Consider the following 25,117-nt stretch of genomic DNA (forward strand, 5'->3'; position numbering starts at 1 on the left):
AGGAGAGGTCAAAGGCGGCCTGGGCTGGAGGGGGTAGGTATGCTTCCTGGAGGAGGGGCATGAATGCGTTTTGGGGGCGGGAGTAGTATTTAGAGTAGAAAGTGGGAGAATTCGTTGAACTGGGATGGTCCTGGTTGAAAGAAAATAGACTGAGCAAAGGTCTGAAGGTGACCCTGTGCGTAGGGCCTAATTGCCAGTACCACGAAGGAGGCCGGGCCAGCTGCAGTAGGGGCCAGTGGGCACTGAGTGGGCCAGAAAGCTGGCTGTGGTTCCGGAGGCCTGCGGTGCCTGCTGGAAGAGATAGGACTTGGCTTCCAGCAGGGTGGGCCTCCCTGCCAGTGGTGCTCCCCTGGCTCCTGTGGCCCCGGGAAGATCTGGGAGTGAATGAAGGCAGAGGAGGGCCATGCCTGGTGCCCGGGCAGCCTGTTTATTGTGCCTTCCCTCAAGGGTGGCACACGGCCAGTGGGACAGCTGGCACCACAGGCCTTGTGGCAAGAGACCCAGGCCTGGGGAGCACAGACCTTGAACTGGGCAGGGACAGACTCTGCTGTGTTGGGGATCACAGCAGGTGAGGCAGGACAATGATAATGGTGACAATGACAACGGTAATAATAGCTGCTTTTTATTGAGTAGTTGCCACGTGCCAGGTGCCATGCTGGTATCTTTTGATATTCTATGTTATCTTCGCACAGTAGTCCCTGTTTTAGAGGAGAAACTGAGGCACAGAGGGATGAAGACACTTGTTCACCAAGTGCACCTGCTCTTAAGCAGCCGGGCTGGGACTTGAAGCTGCGTGGGCCTGACTCCAGAGCTCTCAGCGCACTGTCACCAGTAAGCGGTGGTGCCAGCACTGAGACCTTGCAATTTCTGAGGGCACAGGGCTCTGTGGCTGCCCACTGGATTTCTGGAGCGGCCCAGAAGGCTCAGATAGGGACACAGGGGCTCCAGGAAGCCGGGGGAAGTGCTGGGCCCTGAACTGCTTCGGAGCTCTCCAAGGGGTGATATGGTGGAGTCCAAGAGACCAGATTCAAATCCCAGTTTGGACAGAGTAGCCTCTCTGAGCCTGAGTTTTCTCATCTGGAAGGGGGAATCATAACCACCATCTCTTCTATACTGAGTCTCATCAAGCCTGAGACTAAACGCTTCCCCAACATCTCATTTACTCCAACAGCCCTGTGAAGTGGGGATGATTATCCCCATTTTCCAAATGAGGAAACTGAGGTCCAGAGAGGTTAAGTAATGTACAGTGAATTGTCGAAGTGGATTGAAACAGATCTGACCACAGAGTCTGCATGTCAAAAAAACAAAAACAAAAATCAAACCCAAAAACAACTATTGAAGTATCACCTAGATAGGGAAAAGAAGGCATGGAAAGCGTGAGTGGGCAGTTTGATGAATTTCCTGTCCCAGAGGTCCCCCGGCCACTTTCTAATCACCACGGGTTCATTTTGCCTATCTCCTCCACCCTTTCCGATACAGACTCTGGTAGAAACATGGTTGAGGATTAATTCCTGATGATCCTCGGTTCTGTAAATGGTTTTTTCTATCTTGTTCACTCAAGTTGAATACGAAGGTTCAGTTTTCATCCTCAGCCACTTGTAGCTGAGGAGATACACTCTCGGAGCGTCATTTAACTGAACCCTAGTCCCCTCTAAATGTAGACCTCTTTGGTGTCCAGGCCATTTTATTAACTTTTACTGAATTATACATTTTTTAAGTTTACTTCGAGAGAGAGCACGTGAGCTGGGAGAGGGCCCAAGAGAGAGGGAGAGAGAGAATCACAAGCGGGCTCCATACTGTCAGCACAGAGCCTGACCCAGGGCTCTCTCCCATGGCTGTGAGGTCATGACCTGAGCCGAATAGTCGGATGCTTAACTGACTGAGCCACCCAGGCACCCCTATAATTTACATTTTTAAAAATCACACATCATGATATATAGCTCCTGAATATTCACAAAGTGAACGCTAGACATATTCAGATAAGGGACTAGAATCTTCTCAGCACCCAGCCAAATCCCCAAAGTAACTGCAATCCTGACTTCTACCACCACAGATCAGATTTTTCTTTTCTTTTTTTTTTTTAGGGTTATTTATTTAGAGAGAGAGAGAGAGAGAGAGAGCAGGGGAGGGGCAGAGAGAGGGAAAGAGAGAGAATCCCAAGCAGACTCCATACCAGCAGCATGGAGTCTGACATGGGGCTCACACCCACGGACTGAGATCATGACCTGAGTTGAAACCGAGAGTAGGACGCATAACCAACTGAATCACCCAGGTGCCCCTCTGTATTTTTAAAGTTAAATTTTATCAAATTTTATTTATTTTTGAGAGAGAGAGCGAGCACAATTGGGGGGGGGGGAGGAAGGACAGAGGAAGAAGGAGAAAGAATCTTAAGCAAGCTCCATGCTCAGTGCAAAGCCCGACATGGGGCTTGATCCCACAACCCTAGGATTGTGACCTTAGCCAAAATCAAGAGTCGGACACTTAACCAACTGAGCCACCCAGGCGCCCCTATTTTATTTTATTTTTATTTTTTTTTTTTAATTTTTTTTTTAACGTTTATTTATTTTTGAGACAGAGAGAGACAGAGCATGAACAGGGGAGGGGCAGAGAGAGAGGGAGACACAGAATCGGAAGCAGGCTCCGGGCTCTGAGCCATCAGCCCAGAGCCCAACGCGGGGCTCGAACTCACAGACTGCGAGATCGTGACCTGAGCTGAAGTTGGACGCTCAACCGACTGAGCCACCCAGGCGCCCCAATTTTATTTTATTTTAGAGAGAGCATGCACATGCAAGCTGGTGAGGGGACACAGGGGGGAGAAAGAGAGAGAGAATCTCAAGCAGTGTCCACGCTCAGCATGGAGCCAAAATTGGGGCTCAGTCCCATGACCCTGGTATCATGACCGGAGCTGAAATCAAGAGGCAGACACTCAAGCGACTGAGCCACCCAGGCGCCTCGGATTGTTCTGTTTTTTAGCTTAGTGGAGTAAAACATGAATGGATTCATTTGGTATATAATATGGTATAAGCTCTCTTATGTCTGACTTCTTTCGCTGAACACTGTGGGGTTCACCCAAGCCATTGTGTTAACAATAGTTTGTGCGTTCTCGTTGCCATTAGTATTTCGTCGGTGATTACACCGTAATTATTCATTCTAATGTCAGGGACATTCAGATTCCTTTCTGGTTTTGGCTACTCCGAATAATACTGCTGTGAACATTCTGGTCTGTGTCTTTGGGGGAACATTTATATGTGCACCTTTGTTGGGTGTGTACCTGCGAATAGAATTGCTGAACATTGAACGTATGTGCATATTCAGCTTTGGTAGATAGTGTCATACAACATTCCATTATACTGTCGATGCACACCAATTTTCACTCCCACCAGCAGTGTGGGCGACATCCTGTTGTTCCTTCTTCACTACAGTACAGGCTTGGTGTTGCCTGTGTTGTTGTTGTTTCCAGTTGAGCCATTGTGGTGGGTGGGAAATAGTATCTCATTGTGGTTTTACGGATTCTGATGAGGCTGAGCCCTTTTGTATATGTTTCCATATGTTCTCCATCCCTTATGAAATACCTTTTCAAGTCTGTTGCCTTTTCAAGTCAATTTTTCAGTTGGATGCTATGTCCTTTAAAAAAAAAACAAAACGATTTTGGAGCAGCTGGCTGGCTCAGTGGGTGGAGCGTGCAACTCTTGATCTCAGGGTGTGAGTTCGAGCCCCATGTTGGGTGTAGAGATTGCTTGAAAAAAATCTTTAAAAAAATGATTTGTAGAAGTTGTTTATGTATTCTGAATGTGAGTCCTTTGTTGGATATATTATTGGAAATATTTTCTAGGCTGTGGCCTGCCCTTTTTTTTTTTTAACTTTTTAAATGTTTTATTTATTTTTGAAAGAGAGACAGACAGCATGTGAGTGGACAAGGGGCAGAGAGAGAGGGTGACACAAAATCCGAAGCAGTCTCCAGGCTCTGAGCTGTCAGCACAGAGCCTGACGCACAGCTTGAACTTATGAGCTGTGAGATCGTGACCTGAGCTGAAGTCAGACGCTTAACCAACTGAGCCACCCAGGCGCCCCTGCCCTTTCTCTTTCTTAATGATATCTTTTGATGAACAGAGTCTTAACATTTTAAGGCAGTATGATTTATTTCTATATATGGTTTCTGGGTTTTTTTGTGACCTATTTAAGAAATGATCGCCTACTCTGAAGTCATAAGATAGACTCCTGTGTTTTCTTCTAGAAACCTTATTGTTCTACCCTTCACATTTAGGCCTGTGGTTCGTCTCAGATTAATTTTTGTGTACGTACGAACAGTAGTTTCCTCACTTCAATGCAGATTGATTTATCATTTTTTCCTTACGACCCTACTTAAGGAATCTTTACCTATCTCAAGGTCATGCAAATAGTAAGGGATTTTAGGTTTTTACTAACAGTTTTATTGAGCTACAATTCCTATACCCTACAGTTCACCTATCTAACAGAGATAATTCGTGGTTTTTAATATATTCAGAGTTGTGTGACTGTCACCACAATCAATTTTAAGATATTTTTATCACCCCAGAAGAAACCCCATACCCATTAGCAGTCACTCCCCATTTCCTTACAACCTCCTAGCCCTAGGCAGCCACTATTCTTCTTCTGTCTCCATAGGTTTGCCTGTTCTGGTTAGACACTTCATAAAAATGGAACCATACAATATGTGACCTTTTGTGTCTGGCTTCTTTCACTTAGCATCGTGTTTTCAAGGTCCACCTGCGTTGGAGCAGTCGCCAATACCTCATTCCTTTTATGGCTGAATAATATTCCATCGTACGGATAGACCATTTTTGTTTATCCATGCATCACTTGATGGACATTTGCGTCGTTTCCACTTTTGGGCTATTACGAATAATACCAGTGTGAAAACATTAATGTACCGTTTTTTATGAGGACATATATTTTTGCCACTCTCAGGAGGAGACCTTTCATTCTTTTTTTTTTTTTTTTTTTTTTTTAAGTAGGCTCCACACGCAGCATGGAGCCCAGCATGGGGCTTGAACTCACAACCCGCGATCACGACCTGAGCTGAGATCAAGAGTCAGACACTTAACCGACTGAGCCACCCAGGCGCACCAGAACCTTCATTCTTAATCATATACGAGATTCAGTGACAACATGTCTGTAAAGCCCTGGCATGTACTAAATGCTCACACAGTGACAGCCATTTACGGGTTAGGTTACATAGTAAGAGACACCCCAGTGTAGCTATTAATGAAAGCTCCTGTTATCCTCACCCAAGCATTGAGTCCCCAGCACACGCATGTCGGCCCACGGACACTCTGAAGGCATACAAATGCTTGGAAAAGGCCCCCTGCTCTTTGCAGTTCAAGTCACACGTAGATAGTGGCACAGCAGAGAGAGCAAGCAAGGAATCAGGAGCCTTGGGACGTGCCTCTGCCAGACTGCTAATTTGAGTGTGACATCCGGGGCCTTAGTTTCCCTACTCAGAGAATGGACCTAGGGCAGCCAGTGGTTCCGGTTCTTATGGGGGGACTCACTTAGCTTCTTCCTGTTCCACAGGCTGTGGTTCTGCCAATGATCCTGTGAGTGCCGGGGAGTCACCGCTGCCCCTAGGGGCTCCTGTCGTGGAGTGCCCCCCCCCCGCCTGTCCCCAGCATGGCGTCCGACACCCCCGAGTCCCTGATGGCCCTCTGCACCGACTTCTGCTTGCGCAACCTGGATGGCACCTTGGGCTACCTGCTGGACAAGGAGACTCTGCGGCTACATCCAGACATCTTCCTACCCAGCGAGATCTGCGACCGGCTCGTCAATGAGTGAGCAGGCGGGGGCCGGGGCACGGGCATGAGGCTTAGCATGAGCGCGTGTGGAGGCCCCGGGACCATCGTGTGCACCGTGCAGGGACGCGGCTGGGGATACATATGTGTGAGGGGGTGTGCACGCCCTTGGGTATCTGTGGGTGCAGGAGAACACCGGTATGTTCATAGCCATAAGGTTGTATGTGTGCATGTTGCTAAGCGTGTGGAGGGGTGTGCACATGAAGGAATGGGTGTGTGGACACACATGGGCTGCAGCACGGGGTGTGTTTGAGTGTGTCCCTGCACGTGTGTATTACATCTACGAGAGAGTATAGAAACTGCATGTAAGCGCAGGAGTTCTGTCCTGTTCCGCGTGCACTTGCCTGTGCCTGCAAACACGTGTCTGTGTACACATGGGCACACACGCTTGCCCACTGGTGCACAAATAATGAACCCATGAGCAGGAATTGAACCATTCAGAAAATCTTTGTGTGGGGGCGCCTGGGTGGCTCAGTCGGTTAAGCGTCCAACTCTTGATTTCATCTCAGGTCACGATCTCATGGTTTGTGAGTTCAAGCCCCGCACTGGGCTCTGTGCTGACAGTGTGGAGCCTGCTTGGGATTCTTTCTCTTCCTCTCTCTGCCCCTCCCCCACTCATTCTCTCTCTAAATAAATAAACAAACAAACTTTAAAAAAGAGAGAGAAAAAGAAAATCTTTATGTGGAGCCTCCAAGGACTCTCCGCTCTTAGAGGTTCCTAGCAGTAAGATGTGCGTTCACTCACCTCAGGGAGTCCAGTGCCCAGAAGAGAAATTGTTAGGCCAAACAGTTGCATATAAAAGCAAGAATCTGTGGGTGCACCTGGCTGGCTCAGTCAGTGGAGCGTGTGACTCTTGATCTCAGGGTTGTGAGTTTGAACCCTATGTTGCATGTGGAGATTACTTAAAAATAAAATCTTTAAAAAAAAAAAAAAAAAAAGTTGGAACTTGTATGTGACCTGAGGACAGAGCCCAGTTTGATTTTTTTTTTTTAAACGTTTATTTATTTTTGAGACAGAGAGAGACAGAGCATGAACAGGGGAGGGGCAGAGAGAGAGGGAGACACAGAATCTGAAACAGGCTCCAGGCTCTGAGCTGTCAGCACAGAGCCCGACGTGGGGCTCGAACTCACGGACCTCGAGATCATGACCCGAGCCGAAGTCGGACGCCTAACCGGCCAAGCCACCCAGGCACCCCAGGACAGAGCCCAGTTTGTAATCATGTTCCAAGCATTTGAAGCGGGTCAGGCACTTGCTTGGATGCTTTGCAGACCAGAGTTATGTCCATTTTACAGATGAAGAAACTGAACGCTGGGGAAGTTCCATTCCTCACATGAAGCTGCCCACATAGTGAACAGTCAAGCCAGGATTTAGATTCCAGAGTGTTTGACTCAAAGGCTTTTCCAGCAGACCAGGAATCTTACATTAGCTGACCTCAGCAGGGTTTTATTGAGTGCTTCCCCTGTACCCAGCTGGGATCCTTAAACTCCTTGGCTTAATCTTCCTGTTGGAAAGGGTCCTGGGAGGGGCTGATCAAGGAACCAGAAGCTGGCTTAAAGATGAGGAGTCTGGACGTGTATGTTTGTCATAGATGTGTAGGGTTTCAGGGGGAAGAGCTTGGAATTGGCTGTTGATAAGAGGCCCCTTCATCACCTTTGCACCCGTGGTGCCTGGGGCCACTCTGTCGCACCTGCACAGTGCTCGGGACCCAAATAGGTACTGTTAGAAAGAGGGGTTGTGGTGGGTAGGGGGGGTACCTGGGTGACTCAGTGTGTTAAGCATCTGACTTTTTTTTCCTTTTATTTATTTTGAGAGAGAGAGAGAGAGAGCACACATATGCATGAACAGGGGAGGGACAGAGAGAGAGAGAGAGGGAGAGAATCCCAAGCAGACTCTGTGCCGATGCAAGGCTCAATCTCATGGCCATGAAATCATGACCTGAGCTGAGATCAAGAGTCAGAAACCTAACCAACTGAGCCACCCTGGGGACCCAGTGTCCAACTCTTGATCTCAGCTCAGGTCTTAATCTCAGGGTCAGGAGTTCAAGCCTCACACTGGGCCTCTCGTTGGGCCCTGCTCTGGACGTGAAGCCTACTAAAAAAAAAAAAAAAAAAAAAAATTAGTAAAAAGAAAGAAAGAAGGGCAGGGGATAGACGAGATGGAGGTTGCTGACCAGTGATGAGGGAAGGTTTCAGGGACAGGAGGGCTGGTGCTGAGCCTTGAAGGGAGAACGAAGGTCCCTGGGCTCCCCCTCAAGCCAGGCTTCCCTCCTTCCCAGGTATGTGGAGCTGGTCAACGCCGCCTGCAACTTTGAGCCCCACGAGAGCTTCTTCAGCCTTTTCTCCGACCCCCGCAGCACCCGCCTCACCCGGATCCACCTCCGTGAGGACCTGGTACAGGACCAGGACCTGGAGGCCATCCGCAAGCAGGTGAGACCCGCTTCGCCAGCCAGTGGGGATGGTCATGGGGAGGCTGCCTCGAGATGACCGGTGAGTCGGGGGCCGAGCCACACGCCTCCAGCACAAGAATCCAGTGCGTCCCCGCCTCGTACACCCCCCTCCCCAAGCTCAACTGCGGCCCAGGTCTGGGGGCGGGAGGGCAGTGCCGGTGACGGAGCTGTGCCTGCTCCCAGGACCTGGTGGAGCTGTACCTGACCAACTGCGAGAAGCTGTCCGCCAAGAGCCTGCAGACGCTGAGGAGCTTCAGCCACACCCTCGTATCCCTGAGCCTCTTCGGCTGTGCAAACATTTTCTATGAGGAGGAGAACCCAGGGGGCTGTGAAGACGAGTGCCTCGTCAATCCCACCTGCCAGGTGCTGGTCAAGGACTTCACCTTCGAGGGCTTCAGCCGCCTACGCTTCCTCAACTTGGGCCGCATGATCGACGGGGTCCCTGTGGAGTCCCTGCTACGGCCTCTCAGCTCACTGGCTGCCTTGGACCTCTCGGGCATCCAGACGAGCGACGCGGCCTTCCTAACCCAGTGGAAAGACAGCCTGGTGTCCCTTGTGCTCTACAACATGGACCTGTCAGATGACCACATCCGGGTCATCGTCCAGCTGCACAAGCTGCGGTGAGCTGCCGGCCCAGAGCTCACTGGGGCGAGGGTGGGGAGGTGGGTGTTGGCAGTCCCGTGAGGCTTCGTGAGCCCCTGGCCGGGCAGAAGTGGGGATGAAAGAGACAGTCCCCTTCCTTAAACCCAGTGTTCCGGCTGCCTCAGGGCTATCCAGGGCTTCTGGGTCCCCGCAGGCTTTTTCCCAGAATGCCCTGGAGCAGCTGTGGCAGGGATGGCCCCTCCCCTGCCATGGGCTGAAGGAGCAGGGGTCCCTGAGGCGGCCCCGACCTGTGTCCAGCTCTGACCTGTGGCCCCCGCTCCAATCTCCAGACACCTGGACATCTCCCGAGACCGCCTCTCCAGCTACTACAAGTTCAAGCTGACTCGCAAGGTGCTGAGCCTCTTTGTGCAAAAGCTGGGGAACCTGATGTCTCTGGACATCTCTGGCCACATGATCCTGGAGAACTGCAGCATCTCCAAGATGGACGAGGAGGCAGGGCAGACTAGGTGGGGACCCACCTGCCATGGTTGCCGGCGGGGTGTCTGTCATTCAACAAGCATTTACCAAGTGCCCTTCTGCCGAGTCCTGTGCTGGGTGCTGGAGATAAAGAAACGAATCAGACCCTGCCCTCTCGAAGCTGTATGAGCCAGTGGGGACAGATGAGTCATATTAGGACGGTGATAAGGGAGGCACAGGGCTGTGGGGTTGCCCTGAAGATCAGGAAGGAGGCAGGAAGAAGGAGGAATGGCATCCACACTGTCCTGAAAGCTCTTTCTGAGTCTCCCAGGGGAAAGGTGTTCCGGCAGAGGGAACAGCATATGTAAAAGCTGGAAAGTGCAAGCTTGAGGAGTGAACGGGAAGTTAGGACACTCAGACTGGATAGAGACGGGGTGGTGGCATTAAGACGGCCAGCAGTATCCACTGTGCATTAGTCATCACAGCAGATTAGGTGTCTTCTCGGTTTGGTTGGTTGAAAGATCTGATTCAAACCCATCCAGCTGTAATTGGCTGTAAGCCCTATCCTCAGCCATACTTTAGCGGGGTTTGGTCGATGGGCATGCCCCTTCATGACTGTTGGTAGAACCTAAGGGTGGCACATCCTCACCAGAATGGCGGGTAGTATTTCCCGAAGGTGGCTGCAACAGTGTCTCCCACCCCACATGTTATCCGATATGACCTTGGCACCCTTCCTTCAAGAGGTTGGGGGGGGGGGGGGGGTCTGTGTTTTTGCCCTTAAAAAGAGGAAAAAATAAAAAGATGAGACTGGAGGGTCTAGAAGAGGGCCCCAAGTAAATGCCTAGCCACCCTCAGGGAGAAGCCCTTCTAAACGCAGGGCAGCCCCAGTCCACAGGCCACTGACCCCGGCATGCTCTTCCCCCAGCATCGAGCCTTCCAAGAGCAGCATCATGCCTTTCCGGGCCCTGAAGAGGCCACTGCAGTTCCTTGGGCTCTTCGAGACCTCCCTGTGCCGCCTCACACACATTCCCGCCTACAAAGTGAGAGGGAGTGGGGGAGGGGAGGAATAGGGAGCCCCTGGACGAGGGAAGGGGTTGGGCTGGGGGCCCCAAGGGGTCTGCCCTGGAGCTAGAGGCGGAGCTGGGATCCAAGGATCCCACCGCGTGGCATCTTCCAGTGGTTCTGAGCATGTTCCATTCCCAGGTAAGTGGTGACAAAAATGAGGAGCAGGTGCTGAATGCCATCGAGGCCTACACGGAGCACAGGCCTGAGATCACCTCACGGGCCATCAACCTGCTTTTTGACATCGCACGCATCGAGCGCTGCAACCAGCTTCTTCGGGCCCTGAAGGTCAGCCCTGACCCCAGGGGTCCTCGGTCTCTGGTCCATCCCTGCCTGGCAGGTCCTGGACTTGGCTGAGCCGTGTCCCCAGAGCTCCCGTCCCTCCTCCACTCGTCCTCCTCATCCCCAGGACATCGGCAGTCCTGCCCCCTGAACCCCAGCCCCACGGTGCCTCATTTGTCCCAGCACCGGCCTTGTCCCAGCAGCGTGGGGCTGCCCTAGTTTCTGTCCCCAACCCCTCACTTCTCTCAGAGAACAGAGTCGGGGTAAGCTGCACCCCAGAGGCCCATCCGAGCCCCCTTGCAGAGCCCTAGGCATGGCCCTGCACGACTTTAACAGGACTCGCCAACCCAGGCCCGCACCCTGTCTTCATACAGCTGGTCATCACGGCCCTCAAGTGCCACAAGTATGACAAGAACATTCAAGTCACAGGCAGCGCTGCCCTCTTCTACCTGACCAATTCTGAGTACCGCTCTGAGCAGAGCATCAGGCTGCGCCGACAGGTCATCCAGGTGGTGCTGAACGGCATGGAGTCCTACCAGGAGGTGACGGTGAGCCCCCTACCCGTGACGGCCCCGCATGCTCTGGCCCAGCCGCCCCTCTTCCTGCTCGCCTCGTGCCCCAGCCTCACCAGCCGGCTTGCAGTTCCTCAGGGGGCCGTGCTTGCTCTCACCCTTTTTTGCCTGGCGCTGTACTGCCCCCCTCGCCACCCCCCTTACCCACGGCATCACTCCCAGACTCTGGGACCTGGCATTCAGGGCCTCTGTAACCCGGCCCCACCTGACCAGTCCGTCACCACTGCCACCCTCCACCCAGGGATCCTGTTCTCCTGTCCCTGGGCCTCCACTCATGCTGACTCCTCAGCCCTTCTGTAACACTTTGCTGGGAGGTAATTTTTTTTTCCCGAGAGCTGCTTTTATTATACAAGTAACAAAACTATGGGGGCACCTCGCTGGCTCGGTCAGTAGAGCATGTGACTCTTGATCTCAGGGGTGTGAGTTCAAGCCCCACACTGGGTGTAGAGGTTACTTTTAAAAAGTATACGTTTCTGGGGCGCCTGGGTGGCTTGGTCGGTTAAGCGTCCGACTTCGGCTCAGGTCATGATCTCACGGTCTGTGAGTTCAAGCCCCGCGTCGGGCTCTGTGCTGACCGCTCAGAGCCTGGAGCCTGCTTCGGATTCTGTGTCTCCCTCTCTCTCTGCCCCTCCCCTGTTCATGCTCTGTCTCTCTCTGTCTCAAAAATAAATAAACATTAAAAAAAAAAAAAGTATACGTTTCTAAAAAAGAAAAATAACAAAAATTTCTACTGTAGAAAAATTATAATTACGGATATAAAGCAAAAAAAAACCCCATAATCCCACCACCCAGAATAGCCACTGTTGCTGTTGAATACCTGTTGTTCAAGATTTAGCCTGTGCATGTTTACTTAGTAAATGGGATCATTCTGCACTCACTGTTTGTATCGCGTGGATTTTTATTTCAACAGTGTCTTCCGAATGTGAACATTCCCATAATCGACCAATATTTTTACAACCAGAATTTCTTACATAATGTTTCTCTTATGCTCACAAAATTAAGACATCTAATGCTTAGAAAACAAACAAATTCAAGCACAGCTGACCTTTGAACAACACAGGTTTTAACTGCGTGGGTCCACTTAGATGCCAATTTTGACAAAGACAGTGCAGTGCTATCAGTATATTTTCTCCTTCTTATGATTTGCTGTCTTTTTTTTTTTTTTTTTGAAACTTCGTTTTTAAAAGCTTATTTTTTTGAGAGAGCACATGCGTGCTCTGGCTCATGCAAGCAGGGGAGGGGCACAGAGAGAATCCCAAGCAGGCTCCCTACTGTCAGCTCAAAACCTAACGCCGGGCTCGAGCTTATAAACCTTGAGATCATGACCTGATCCTAAATCAAGAAGTCAGTTGCTTAACCGACTGAGCCACCCAGGTGCCTCCCCCGCCTTATGATTTTCTTACTAACGTTTTCTTTTCTCTAGCTGACTTCGTTGTAATGCTACAGGATATAATACACATAACATGCAAAATATGTGTTAATCAACAGTTAATGTTATCACTAAGGCTTCAGGTCGACAGTAGGCTATTACTGGTGAAGTTTGGCGGGGAGTCAGAAGTTGTATGTGGATTTGCAGCTGTGCGGCAGCCAGGGATGGGGGGTTTGGGGCCCTTAACCCTCAAGTTGTTCAAGGGTCAGGCGTACTATGAAAACGTGTCAACTACAAAATGAAAGTTGTTCACAATCCAGCTCTCCTCCACCCCACAGCTGGGTTTAACCATTGTTTTGTAATCGCTGGTGCCCGAATGGTGTTCAGTGTCCTCATCCAGGGAAGGTCGCTCTGGTGCTGACTGTGTGTTAGAGCTGGGAGGCGGTGGCCAAGCCCCATCCCCACAGAGTGGCAGGACGGGCCTGCCCAAAATGTTTGGGCTGCAGGTACTGAATCAGCGCCATGGTTGAATAATTAGGTTGCCTTTTTTATTTTTTGCTATACCAAATAAGGCTTTGCTGACCATACTTAATTGATTATTCTTATAATACGTGACTGGGAATTGCAGGGACAATGGGTAGGTGTATTTTCAAAGCTCTTGGGATGTATTCTCGAATTATCCTCCAGAAAGGCTATGGTGGCGATGTAGCCTCTGCAGGGAGGAGAAGGCCCGCTCTCCCACTGCCTGCCAACTCCAGACTTGAGAGCAACTGATACACTGAGATTGATTTTATAATCAGGTCAAAGGGGTGTCTTTTTTTTTTTTTTCTTGACAAAATGCTAGTTGAAGATCCCCAAATTAATAAACTCTATCAAAGAAATGAAAATTAAAATAACAAGAAATTACATTTCATCTTGAGAGACCAGTGATCCCCAACGTTGACAAATGTCAGGGGAGAGCACTTTTGCATGCTTCCCACTGGTGAGGTATGAACCGTACAGCCTTTTTGGAAGGCAACTGGCAGAATTTGCCAAAACTGTAAATGCACCTGCCTTTGGGTCTAGGTATTCCACAGTTGAAATGTTTTTAGAAGGAACCAGAATGTTAGCAATAGAGAGACCTAGAAAAGTAACATACAGTCCACCCACACAATGGGATATTATGGTCAATCTGTACGCCCTAATGTGGAAAGATGTCCAGTGCATGTTGATAAGTGAGGAGAAGTTTCGGACCAATATGTATAATATCTTTTTTGCCTTTCCTCTCCCCCAAATATATATATACGTATATATATGTGTATATATATATATATACGTATATATATATATATATTTGTATTTGCATGATAGAAAAATCTAGAAGGACGCACACCAAACTTTTAATAGCAATTTCTTCTGGGGAATAAAGGGAGAGACTAACTTTTGCCCAAATAGTACTATTTGAACTTTTTACGGTGAGTAAGTATTGCTGTCGTAACTGAAAAAATTTTTTTTCTCAAATTAAAAGACATATGTGTTTTTGGGGAAAAAAAGACAAAGAGTTAACTAAGGGTGGTACCCTCTAAAGTACGATGATCTCCCAAAATCTAATGAGAAAGGATGGCAGCAAATTAAATTATAGGCAAATGCCCTGCGAATACTTTAAAAAAAAAAAAAAAAGGCCACAGATAACACAAAAAGAAATAGAAGATGTCAAGCAGCTTGAGGCCTCCTCCTCTGCCGGTGGGTCTGTAAACTGGTACGGCCACTTTGGCAGATAGTCTGGTGCTACCTGGTAAAGTTGAAGACGTGCACGCCCCGTGGCCCTGAAGCCCCGCCCTGGCACCTGTGCCGTAGAGAAGCCCATGTACGTGGAGGCTGGGATGTGTGAACCAGACACTGAAGCTGCCGAGCACCGAAGCCCCCCTCGGATGTCCACCAACAGTGGGATGGACGAATAAATCAAAGTACCAGACCGCAACGGAAGGATGAATGCTTTTCAGATACTTATAACAACACCGTTGACCTGGCACACTACGGTTGACCGAACATAAGCAGGATGCTAGAGAATGTTCCATATGGAATAGCAGGGATAGTAGTTCTCTCTAGTGGGGAGGAGGGCTTCTGATCAGGAAAGGGACCTATGGGGATTCCCGGGTGCTGGCAGGGTGGTGACAAAGTTGTTGGAAAGCTTGTTTGCTTCACACGTGCTTGTAAAAAACTATACATTTGTGTTTTATGCCCTCTTCTGTATGAAGATTATATTTCATGGTTTTGTTTTGTTTTGTTTTTTAATGTTAAAAAAAAAAAAAGCCCTGTAGTCTCCTCTTTCAGAAAGCCTTCCTGGACCAGCACAGCTCTGGCTAATCCCACACCTCTAGCGAGCCCCTGGAGTCCAGCTCCCGAGTCTGACCCTGACTGCTTCGCTTGTCTCCCGGCCCGGCCCCAGGTCCAGCGGAACTGCTGCTTGACTCTCTGTAACTTCAGCATCCCCGAGGAGCTAGAATTCCAGTACCGCCGGGTCAATGAGCTCCTGCTCAGTATCCTCAACCCCACGCGGCAGGACGAGTCCATCCAGCGTATCGCCGTGCACCTGTGCAATGCCCTGGTCTGCCAGGTGGACAACGACCACAAGGAGGCCGTGGGCAAGATGGGCTTTGTTGTGGTGCGTGCCCACGGGCTGCACCCCCTTCCCTCCCTCCCCGCCTTCCTCTTCCACAGCCCCCCTGCCTGCCGCATGAAGGATTGAGGCCAGACCCAAGGAAGAGTCTCCTAACCATGAATGTAGCTCATGTGCCTGGAGATTTCCTCCGCCTGGAACACTCTGGCATCTTCTCTCGGCCCCTCCATCTGTCTATTTGGTCCCACTGTCCAAGCTGCTCCTGGCTCCTCAGACCAGGTCCCCTGTTAGGTCTTTCTGACTGGGGTTAAATAAGCCTCCGAGGGACTGCCTGCTTCACTTTGGCCTCCCCACTGGGTTGTGATTCTGCGGGGAAAGACACCGTGCTTGTTCCCGCTTTCGTGGTGACATCCCCAGCTCTTCCTACTGTGGTACCTGGCGCACAGGGGGGGCGGATAAGTATTTGCTCGGGAATGGGAGGAAAAAATGAAGCAGAAGCATCTAGTTTCTTCATCTCACTTATTGCTGGCTAAGCTGGAGCCCACACAGGGGAGGGCCAGGCCCAAAGCTACGTTGGGAATCGGGGTCGAGCCAGGACTAGCCCCCAGGCATCCTAATGCTAATGCCAAGTCTGTGGGTTGCCCTTCTTCAGACCAGATAGGCGAATTTGGTCTTGTCAGGATGGATTAGCCAAGAACGGAACCGCTGTGCTGACTCTCCCTCCATCTTGGTTCTGGGAGGGACATGGTAGCTCTTGAGCCCTGGTCCCCTGCAAGTTCTCTTCTCTGCCCACAGACCATGCTGAAGCTGATTCAGAAGAAACTGCTAGACAAGATAGTAAGTCGAGTCTTCATGAAGCTGCTTTGCCCCTCCCTTAGCCCATGAGGGGACGGTCAGCCCCTGGAGGAGACCCTTATTTTGTTAGGGGATGCCCTCATGGGTGCTGGGAGCCCGCGGGGCCCTGCAAGCGGGCCGTGCTGAGCCCTCCGTTGCCTTCAGTGTGACCAGGTGATGGAGTTCTCCTGGAGTGCCCTGTGGAACATCACCGACGAGACGCCGGACAACTGCGAGATGTTCCTCAACTTCAATGGCATGAAGCTCTTCCTGGACTGCCTGAAGGTACTGCCCGTCTCCAGCGCCAGCGGCCTCCTTGGCCACCCACGTGGCCGCTCTTCTGTCCCCAGGCCTCCCACCAATCATATCTGCCAGCAACCCTTTCCCCAGAGTTCCTGTGGGAGGTCTGACTCACAGGCCCACCCCCTCTCTTAGAGCCCTCCCTCCAAGGGAAAACCCAGCCCCATCCGTCTTGGCAGTAATTTCTAGGCTGCCCGCAGTCCAGCTGGGGACCACTGAGGTATCAGCTGGACAGAATTTTGTCCAGTAGATGGCTTTATTTTATTTTATTTTACTATTTATTTGGATGGTATTTTTAAGTAATCACTACACCCACCATGGGGCTTGAACTCACAACCCCAAGATCAAGAGCTGCACATTCCACCCACTGAGCCAGACAGGCACCACCAGTAGGATGGTCTTTTTTTTTTTTTTCTTATTTGTTTTTTTTAAAGTGTGTTTGTTTACTTTTATTTTTATTTTTTTAATTTTTTTTATTAAAAATTTTTTTTTAACGTTTATTTATTTTTGAGACAGAGAGAGACAGAGCATGAACGGGGGAGGGGCAGAGAGAGAGGGAGACACAGAATCGGAAGCAGGCTCCAGGCTCTGAGCTGTCAGCACAGAGCCCGACGCGGGGCTCGAACTCACGGACTGTGAGATCGTGACCTGAGCTGAAGTCGGACGCCCAACCGACTGAGCCACCCAGGCGCCCCTATTTTTTTAATTTTTTTTAAACGTTTATTTATTTTTTGAGACACAGAGACAGAGCATGAGTGGGGAAGGGGACAGAGAGAGAGGGAGACACAGAATCTGAAGCAGGCTCCAGGATCTGAGCTGTCAGCACAGAGCCCCATGCGGGGCTTGAACTCACGAACCATGAGATCATGACCTGAGCTGAAGTCAGACGCTTAACTGACTGAGCCACCCAGGCGCCCCAAAAGTGTGTTTATTTATTTTGAGACAGAGAGAAAAACAGTGCGTGAGCAGGGGAGGGCAGAAGGAGAGGGAAAGAGAATCCCAAGCAGGCTCAGCACTGTCAGTGTGGAGCCCATCGTGGGGCTTGAACCCACTAACCATGAGATCATGACCTGAGCCGTAATCAAGAGTTAGATGCTTAACCGACTGAGCCATCCAGGCGCCCCAGAATGTTCTTTAAAAACAGGGGCTCCTGGGTGATTCAGTTGGTTAAGCATCCGACTTCAGCTCAGGTCATGATCTCACGGTTAATGGGTTCAAGCCCCGTGTTGGGCTCTGTGCTGACAGCTCGGAGCTTGGAGCCTGCTTGAGATTCTCTGTCTCCCTCTCTCTGCCCCTCCCCCGCTTGCACTCTGTCTCTGTCTCTCAAAAATAATGTTAAAAAAAAATTGGGGGGTGCCTGGGTGGCTCAGCTGGTTAAGGGTCCGAATTTGTGGTTCGTGGGTTCGAGCCCCATGTCGGGCTCTGTGCTGACAGCTCAGAACCTGGAGCTTGCTTCGGATTCTGTGTCTCCCTCTTTCTCTGTTCCTCCCCCATTCACACTCTGTATCTTTCTCTCTCTCTCTCAAAAATAAATAAAGATAAAAAAAATTTTTTTTTAATTTAAAACTCATCCTGGGGGTGCCTGGCTGGCTCGGTCAGTCGGTAGAGCATGTGACTCTTGATTTCAGGGTCGTGAATTCAAGCCCCACACTGGGCATAGATCTTACTTTAAAAACAATAAATAAATAGTAGCAATTATTAAACAAATAAATAAAACACACTCATCCTCTATTTTCTTGCTCTAGTTTCTATGAAGTTTCCCTTAAACTAATATTTTGAGCTTTGGCAAATAGAACCTTGTTTGTCCTATTTGCAGTTTTATAGGTCAGCTCTCCACTCAGCCTTTGATTTTGTGGCAAGGAGTCCCCACCATTTTAATCCCGTATAGAATGTACCCAGGACTGTCCTAGGTGCACTAGATGGTATATGGCCAGCCTATTGTTCCCCTTCTTTGTCCAGTCGGAATGGCCAGACAGATACCCATCAAGTTTCTAGGTTAACAATACCAGATGCTAATTAAGTACTAATTGATGTGGCCCTAATGGCTCTCCTTTTGTCAGGAATTCCCAGAGAAGCAGGAACTGCATCGGAATATGCTAGGACTCTTGGGGAATGTGGCAGAGGTGAAGGAGCTGCGGCCCCAACTAATGACTTCCCAATTTATCAGTGTCTTCAGGTTAGTATTTCTTTCCTTTCCCTTTTTGCCTTTGCTGACAGGATGCTCAGAGCTCTTAGTCTACGCTGAGTTGCGGTAATTGCTCTTAGCCTAGGTTTCTGTTAGAAATGTCACCGATGGTTTCTTTCAACCCTCCATAATAGTCCTCTTGTAACTGTATCTTAAGCGATCTCAGATCCTAACTTTTAGAAGTCACCTGGGTATGGATAATAGGTGATAAATCAGCAGTGCATCTGGCATCTGGTTTGTAAGCTGGTGTCTAGCAGCTGGGGTCTGAAGAGGGACTTAGAGGGGTTTTTCTCTCCTCTCGGCAGCAACCTGCTGGAGAGCAAAGCTGACGGAATTGAGGTTTCGTACAATGCCTGCGGTGTCCTCTCCCACATCATGTTCGACGGGCCTGAGGCGTGGGGCATCTGTGAACCCCAGCGGGAGGAGGTGGAGGAACGCATGTGGGCAGCCATCCAGAGCTGGGACATCAACTCACGGAGAAATATCAATTACAGGTGCGGAGTGAGGAGGGGTGGGGCGTGCGAGTGGGGACCGTTTGGAGACAGGATGCTCGTTCCCAACAAGGTCTGGTGAGAACTTACCTTTCTTCTAGTTGGGGTCGGGCCTCCCTGAGGAACAGTCCACACAGGGCACACATCTCACCCATAAAGCTTGGTGCGTGTTTCATGCACATCAGCACCTGCGTGAACCCAAAGTTTCCTGCCTACAGACATTTGATACATGCATATCTGTGGGAAGAAAAAAGGAGAAGAAGAAGAAAAGACAGACGCACAATAGGAAACAAAACAGGAACCGTTCATGAGCTCAGTCCCTGAAAGGACCTCTACTCACAGTCTAGCACCCCTCTTCCGGCAGTTTCCCTCTGCACGGATTTAATTCTGTGCAGTCCAGCGGGCATCAAGTCTTCCTGTCTTGTGACTGAATTTCCAGCCACAGGGTATGGGACTCGATCACTTTCTATGTGCAGATGGGCCGTCTTGTACTGACTGACGTCGACGCTGAAAACCCGCGTTGGGAGGAAGGGGCTCATGCTTGTGGCTTTGCCAATTACCGTCATTCCCAAGGAGAGATGGAGTGAATCACTGGGCCAGGGCGTTTGCACATACATTTTTCAGGCTTTTGGACCATGAGTCCAGATGGCGCATAGAAGGCCCTTCTAAGAAGTGTAGGGACGTCTGGGTGGCCCAGTGGGTTAAGTGACTTCAGCTGGGGTCACGATCTCATGGTTCATGAGTTCGAGCCCCACGTCAGGCTCTCTGCTGTCAGATGGAGCCCGCTTCGGATCCTCTTTTCCCCCCGCCTTTCAAAAATAAATAAACACACTTACACCAAAAAGGCCGTTCTAAGAAGTACAGTCACGCTTCTGTTTCTCAGGGTACATCTCCCTGCCTCCCCCAAGACTGGGTCTTTCCTTCTTGCCAAGGCCTCTGTTTCTGCACCACCTAATCTGTGTTCCTCCTACCTCCCTTACGTGCCCATGCTCTTGACCTCTCTTACAAGGGAGCTCCCTCTGTGGAGCCTGAAGTGTGCTGATGGGCCAGATGCCCCTGAATCTGTTGTATCCTATTATCCTGCTTGTGGCTTGTCTCTAGGACCCTCCGGGGAGGAGAACCCTTCAACAAGAGAAGATGCACTCCCCCAACCCCTGGCATGGGATGTGACCTTGATTTTTCTTTCTACAGGTCGTTTGAGCCAATTCTTCGTCTCCTTCCTCAGGGCATCTCCCCTGTCAGCCAGCACTGGGCCACCTGGGCCCTGTACAACCTTGTGTCTGTCTACCGTGAGTACCACTCGTCCTTTGGTCAGACACAGGGACGCTCCCCTGGCTGCAGGCAGACTTGCCCTCAGGGAATTTATAACCGGGTGAGGAACACTAAGAGCACACAGCCCTCTTCTTTCCAGAGTCTTTGGGACGCCCCAGCATAATGGCTGGCCTGGCCTCATCACCAGAAGCAAGCCTGGCAGGCCAGATACCCCATCCAGAGCTCCCAGACAGCTTTCTTAATGCTTCCTGCTTCCAGACAAGTGACTAGTCGAAAATCTCCATGCCTTCTGGAAGATGGAGTAAAACCAACCCAGACAGAGAACTAACCCCTGAGGAAACAGACTTCCCAGGGAACAGGAGAGAACTTTAAAACAAACCTAACTTAATTCCGCAAAGAGAGTCCCAGCCTCCCATAGAAGTGCCTGAACCGTCCTCTGCCCGGTGGCTTTGGGTGGAGGACAGAGTTGCAGCCCTGGGAGACCTTGATGACAGGCCAGGTTTGACCCTCGTTGTCTTTCTTACTGGTCATGTGACCTCACACGGGTTATTCAACCTCTCTGGGCCTCGGTTTCCTCATGTTTAAAATGGGATAAAAACAGGATTGCTGTAAAATGAGACATGTGACGTGCTTAGGACAGTGCTTGGCCCATACCAGCTCTCCAATAAGCATTCGCCTTTTTCATTATTACTTGAGGCTAGCTTTACCAAAAAATAGTACCTTCCCTCAAAAAGCAGTGTAGTACAGAGGAAAGAGCCCTGAGCTGGGACCCCCTTGGACAAGCCTCTGTCTCTCTGAACCTCAATTCTTTCATCTATAAAATGGAGGGCTAAAAATAGCTCCTACTACATAGAGCTGTGTGTGTTGGGGGTGGGGGTGGGGGGCCCACTGAAATGCCCGTGTTCTCCACAGAGTGTAAAGCCCTGGATACCGAGCACTAGAATGTTCTTTATCGGCATGAACTGTGAACCCAATAATAGGAAGGAGTGGTAATTTCAACCTGGCTGGTCACCAGTATCACTTGGTGGTATTTTGTTAAAAATGCAAATACAGGCTCCTGGGTCTGTTGAATCAGAATCCCTGAGGACAGGGCTTAGGAATCTGTATTTTTACAAAAGTTTCTCAGGGATCGGAAGCCACTGGTTTGGGTGACATTTCCCATTAGGGTGAGCCGTGGAAAGAAACGTGACTGCGTACCAAAGTAGCCTTTTCCAAGGATTCACCCCTTGCTCCCGCATTGGGCCCAGGAACTCAGGCCCTTGGGGGTAGGCACAAGCATGGCTCCTCCTGGGTGCAGCAGTGTCCTCACCAGGCTGGGTCTTCACCTCACCCCTCTGGGAGGGCAGCCCTCACAGCAAGGGTGGATTCTGGGCCACAGGTTGCGGGAAGACCTACCCTGACCACCTGCTGTCTGCCCTCCCGCAGCGGACAAGTACTGCCCCCTGCTGATCAAAGAAGGGGGGCTGCCCCTTCTGAAGGACATGATCAAGATGGCCACCGCTCGGCAGGAGACCAAGGAAATGGCCCGGTAAGAGACGGGCAGTGTTTCCACTTGCAGCCTTGGTTTGGGGGAGTGGGGGACACTGCGGGGAGCCCCCCCTGGGGGCTAGGAATGGCTGAGATTCCCAGGGGCAACTCAGGAGTTGAGTGTGGAGGTGGACAGTGTACCAACGTCCAGCGGGGGCCTCCCTGAATGTCATTTTGGCCAGTGTGGCTGGAAACTAGATCATCAAGCTCCGAACAGAGCATCATTGCCCTCGTCTGTCAGCTTCATTGTCTTTTACTCCCAACGAATCCCGTCCTCTCATTACTGGCCCTTAGCAAGTCAGGTCGAAATCATCACTATTTATTTATTTTTTAAACATTTATTCATTTTTGAGAGAGAGTGAACAGGGGAGGGTCAGAGAGAGAGGGAGACGCAGAATCCGAAGCAGCTCCGGGCTCTGAGCTGTGAGCACAGAGCCCAATGTGGGGCTTGAACCCACGAACCGCGAGATGGTGACCTGAGCCGAAGTCGGAGGTTTAACCGACTGAGCCACCCAGGCCCCCCAAAATTCATCATTACTTTTGGCCAAAGACCTTCTAACTAAAGAGAGGATGCAGTGTGGTAGAGGTCACTGTAGAGACCTGGCAGGCAAGTGTAAGTGGGTTTCCAGGTGTGAAGGCCCTGCCCATGGCAGAGCTTCCGGGCCCGGCTGCTGTGCGGTTTTCATGACTCTGTCTGGCCCCTCAGCAGCCCTGATCCTGCACATGGCAGTCAGCAGTCCTCGCTTTCTCCGGGATCCATTCCAGAAGGGAGCCTGCTTGCATTTGCCCCAGCTGTAAACACGGTGTAGAACCAGGAGCATCAGGGAGGAGGGCCTGGAGCTCAGAGGCACCCAAACAAGGACTCCCTGGGCTGCTGAGGGCCGTCTGTTTCTGCAGTTTCCCGTGGCACAGGCACTTCATAAACATTCACGGACAGATTTGTCTGAGTTTGAGAATGGTAAAATGAGTGGTTCTCAAACTTAATCTCCCTAAAGAATCACCCGAAAAGATTGTTAAAAATCTACAGGCCCACCCTTTCTTTCCCAGTGGGTCTGGGAGCTATCAGCAGGGATCCCAGGAGATTTGAAAAGCTGGGTAAAACTGGCTCATAAACCTACCCCGGTCCCTTTGAGCATCTCTGTAAGACCTGAGATGTGTATCCGAGCTAGCCGGCCCATCTGAAGCAGGTGTGAGTGACACTAAGAGGGGGAGCTCAGGAGTCACTCCACCCATCCCGCCCCTGTCCTACTCTGGGCGCCTCTTCAGCATATGGAGGCTGCCGTGAACACGGCTCCCGGCCCCTGACCGACCCAAAGGCTTAGTGTTGAATGGGAAGGCCATCTGGGTCCAGGGTGATTCTACTAGGGCAGTGGTTCTCCAGGATCAGCCTGGGGCAGGCGGGGGGGGGGGGGGGGTGCGAGAGACCGGGGCCCTGAGCGCCAGTGGTAGTTCCTGACCGCTGCCCCGGGCCTGGCCTCTGCAGGGTGTCAGGGGCCCTCGTGTAGGGACGGTTGCCCTGGCCCCCACCCGGTCGCCTCAGACCTTCAGGCGAATCTGACACGCAGGCAGTTTGGGGTCCACTGGTAGACTCTGGGGAAGAAAAAGGCCCGGGTGTGCGGGGGCAAAGTAAAGAAGGAAGACAGTGCTCAAGAAAGGAGCAGCGGGTTGGGAAGGTCAGGCCTGAGCCAATGCAGGGGAGCCCCTAAGCGCAGAGGCTCTGGGGCTGAGGGGGGTCGGGAGGAAGGGGGGGGGAGCACAGAGCACCGATGGTATTTGTGGCCACAGGGACCGTTGTCCTGGGCGTTCCTCACGGGTCGGCCGCCCCGCCAGCCCCTTGAAACGCATCACCTCAGTCAGCATCAGCATCACCGCTGACATTCGCTCACAAATACAGCAGCCTCGTCAGCTGGGAGGGGCTGGGCCCAGCCCACCCCGAGGCCGCCCCCTGATCCTCTCTCCCCCATGGTCTCCAGCAAGGTGATTGAGCACTGCAGTAACTTTAAAGAGGAGAACATGGACACGTCCAGATAGAGGCCTCCGTCCCCACGGCCGCCACTGCTCTGGACCACGAGGCCAGGAGGAAGCTCTCAAGCAGCCCAGCGGGCAGACCCCCACCGGGGAGCCTTCCGCTGGATGAAGGGACACAGGGGGACTTTTGCACAACCGACGCTTTTCCTTAACATTAGTGAGATATATATATTATATATATATTATATATATATATATATTATTTTTTTTGGTTAGGAAGTGTGAAGTTTTGTGTGTATGATTTCTGTACAAAAACAAAAGAAACACTCCCTGAGTCCTCGCAGCTTCCTTGGCCATTCTCAAGCCCCAACTCCAAGCCTTCATCGCTGCCACCCACTCTTGCCCCCCACCCCCGACTAAATGCCTCTAACGTTGTGAGAGTCCAGTCCTTTCCCAGTGACCTCAGACCCTGGCCTCACTTCCCATGAGGAGAGGCAGCAGGCTTTTAACAGCCCACTCCAGCACCCCAACCCACTCCCCAAAGCCTGAGAACCCCCTCTGGGCTCCTGGGTGTGGCTGATGGCGTTTGGGATGAAAACTAGCCCCACTGGGTCTCCCAAATGCCTTGGTGCTCCCGGCCGTGGGCCATCTGGGGCGAGGAAGTGAGTGCTCAGGCCCAGGCAGCCCCGGCCCCAGAGGACCCTCAGGAGCGGGGCTCACAGCGGCCCCGCTGTTCTCTGGCCGGGCCTGCCTGAGGCCACGCTGCTACGGAGGCTGCCTCCTGGTCTCCCACCAGGTCCCAGGCTACTGAAGGCCCCAGCCCAGGGCTGGTCAGAACTCCGGCAGATTCCACTGCCTCTTCTGCCAAACAGATTCAGCACCTGCCCCAGCCCTGGAAGCCAGCACCTCTGGGACCGGGGCTTGCCCCTCACTCCCCAGCCCTTCGCCTGCCCGCAGTACCCATGGTGCCCAGGCACCCCACCAGCAGAACTGAGCCGGCCTCATTCGCCTCCCCCACCCGACCTGCCCCGCTGCCTGGAGGAGCCCACCTGTCTCTCTGTGAGGCGGGAGGTCCCCACTCCAGCCGGACCCGCAGCAACAGCTAACTGCCTCCAGACCAGCACCGGGCACAGCCTGCAGTGGCCCCGCGTGGCCCTTCCGAGCCTCTCCTCCCTGTCCCCAGGCTTTACCTCGGGAACCTCTGTGCCGTGTTTCAGAGAAGTGTGAGCCGCAAATGTATCTCGAAATATCTTGTGGTCCTCCCTTGATGTAACTCCGAATTGCTTCTCGTGAGACAGGCGGTGGTAAGGATGCCCTTCCAGA

At 51.4% G+C, this 25,117-nt stretch overlaps 1 protein-coding gene across 3 annotated transcripts in view; it reads left to right on the top strand.

Moving 5' to 3' along the window:
- LOC125917932 (protein zer-1 homolog) overlaps positions 1-25,111 on the top strand; it is a 31,470-nt gene extending 6,359 nt beyond the window's left edge. For 2 of the 3 annotated variants that reach the window (XM_049623999.1, XM_049624000.1), the window contains exons 2-16: positions 5,554-5,807; positions 8,104-8,254; positions 8,458-8,894; positions 9,207-9,383; positions 10,259-10,373; positions 10,537-10,683; positions 11,052-11,225; positions 15,047-15,262; positions 16,013-16,054; positions 16,217-16,336; positions 18,412-18,527; positions 18,842-19,030; positions 20,219-20,316; positions 21,725-21,827; positions 23,800-25,111. In XM_049623999.1, coding sequence (XP_049479956.1) covers positions 5,650-5,807; positions 8,104-8,254; positions 8,458-8,894; positions 9,207-9,383; positions 10,259-10,373; positions 10,537-10,683; positions 11,052-11,225; positions 15,047-15,262; positions 16,013-16,054; positions 16,217-16,336; positions 18,412-18,527; positions 18,842-19,030; positions 20,219-20,316; positions 21,725-21,827; positions 23,800-23,857 — 2,301 coding nt within the window. In that variant the 5' untranslated portion in view covers positions 5,554-5,649 and the 3' untranslated portion in view covers positions 23,858-25,111. The remainder of the gene's footprint in view (positions 1-5,553; positions 5,808-8,103; positions 8,255-8,457; positions 8,895-9,206; positions 9,384-10,258; positions 10,374-10,536; positions 10,684-11,051; positions 11,226-15,046; positions 15,263-16,012; positions 16,055-16,216; positions 16,337-18,411; positions 18,528-18,841; positions 19,031-20,218; positions 20,317-21,724; positions 21,828-23,799) is intronic. The other variant, XM_049624001.1, reaches the window with a different exon arrangement.
- The last annotated feature ends 6 nt before the right edge of the window (positions 25,112-25,117 follow it).

Source organism: Panthera uncia, unplaced genomic scaffold (assembly GCF_023721935.1).
Source record: "Panthera uncia isolate 11264 unplaced genomic scaffold, Puncia_PCG_1.0 HiC_scaffold_317, whole genome shotgun sequence".
Classification (NCBI taxonomy): Eukaryota; Metazoa; Chordata; class Mammalia; order Carnivora; family Felidae; genus Panthera; species Panthera uncia.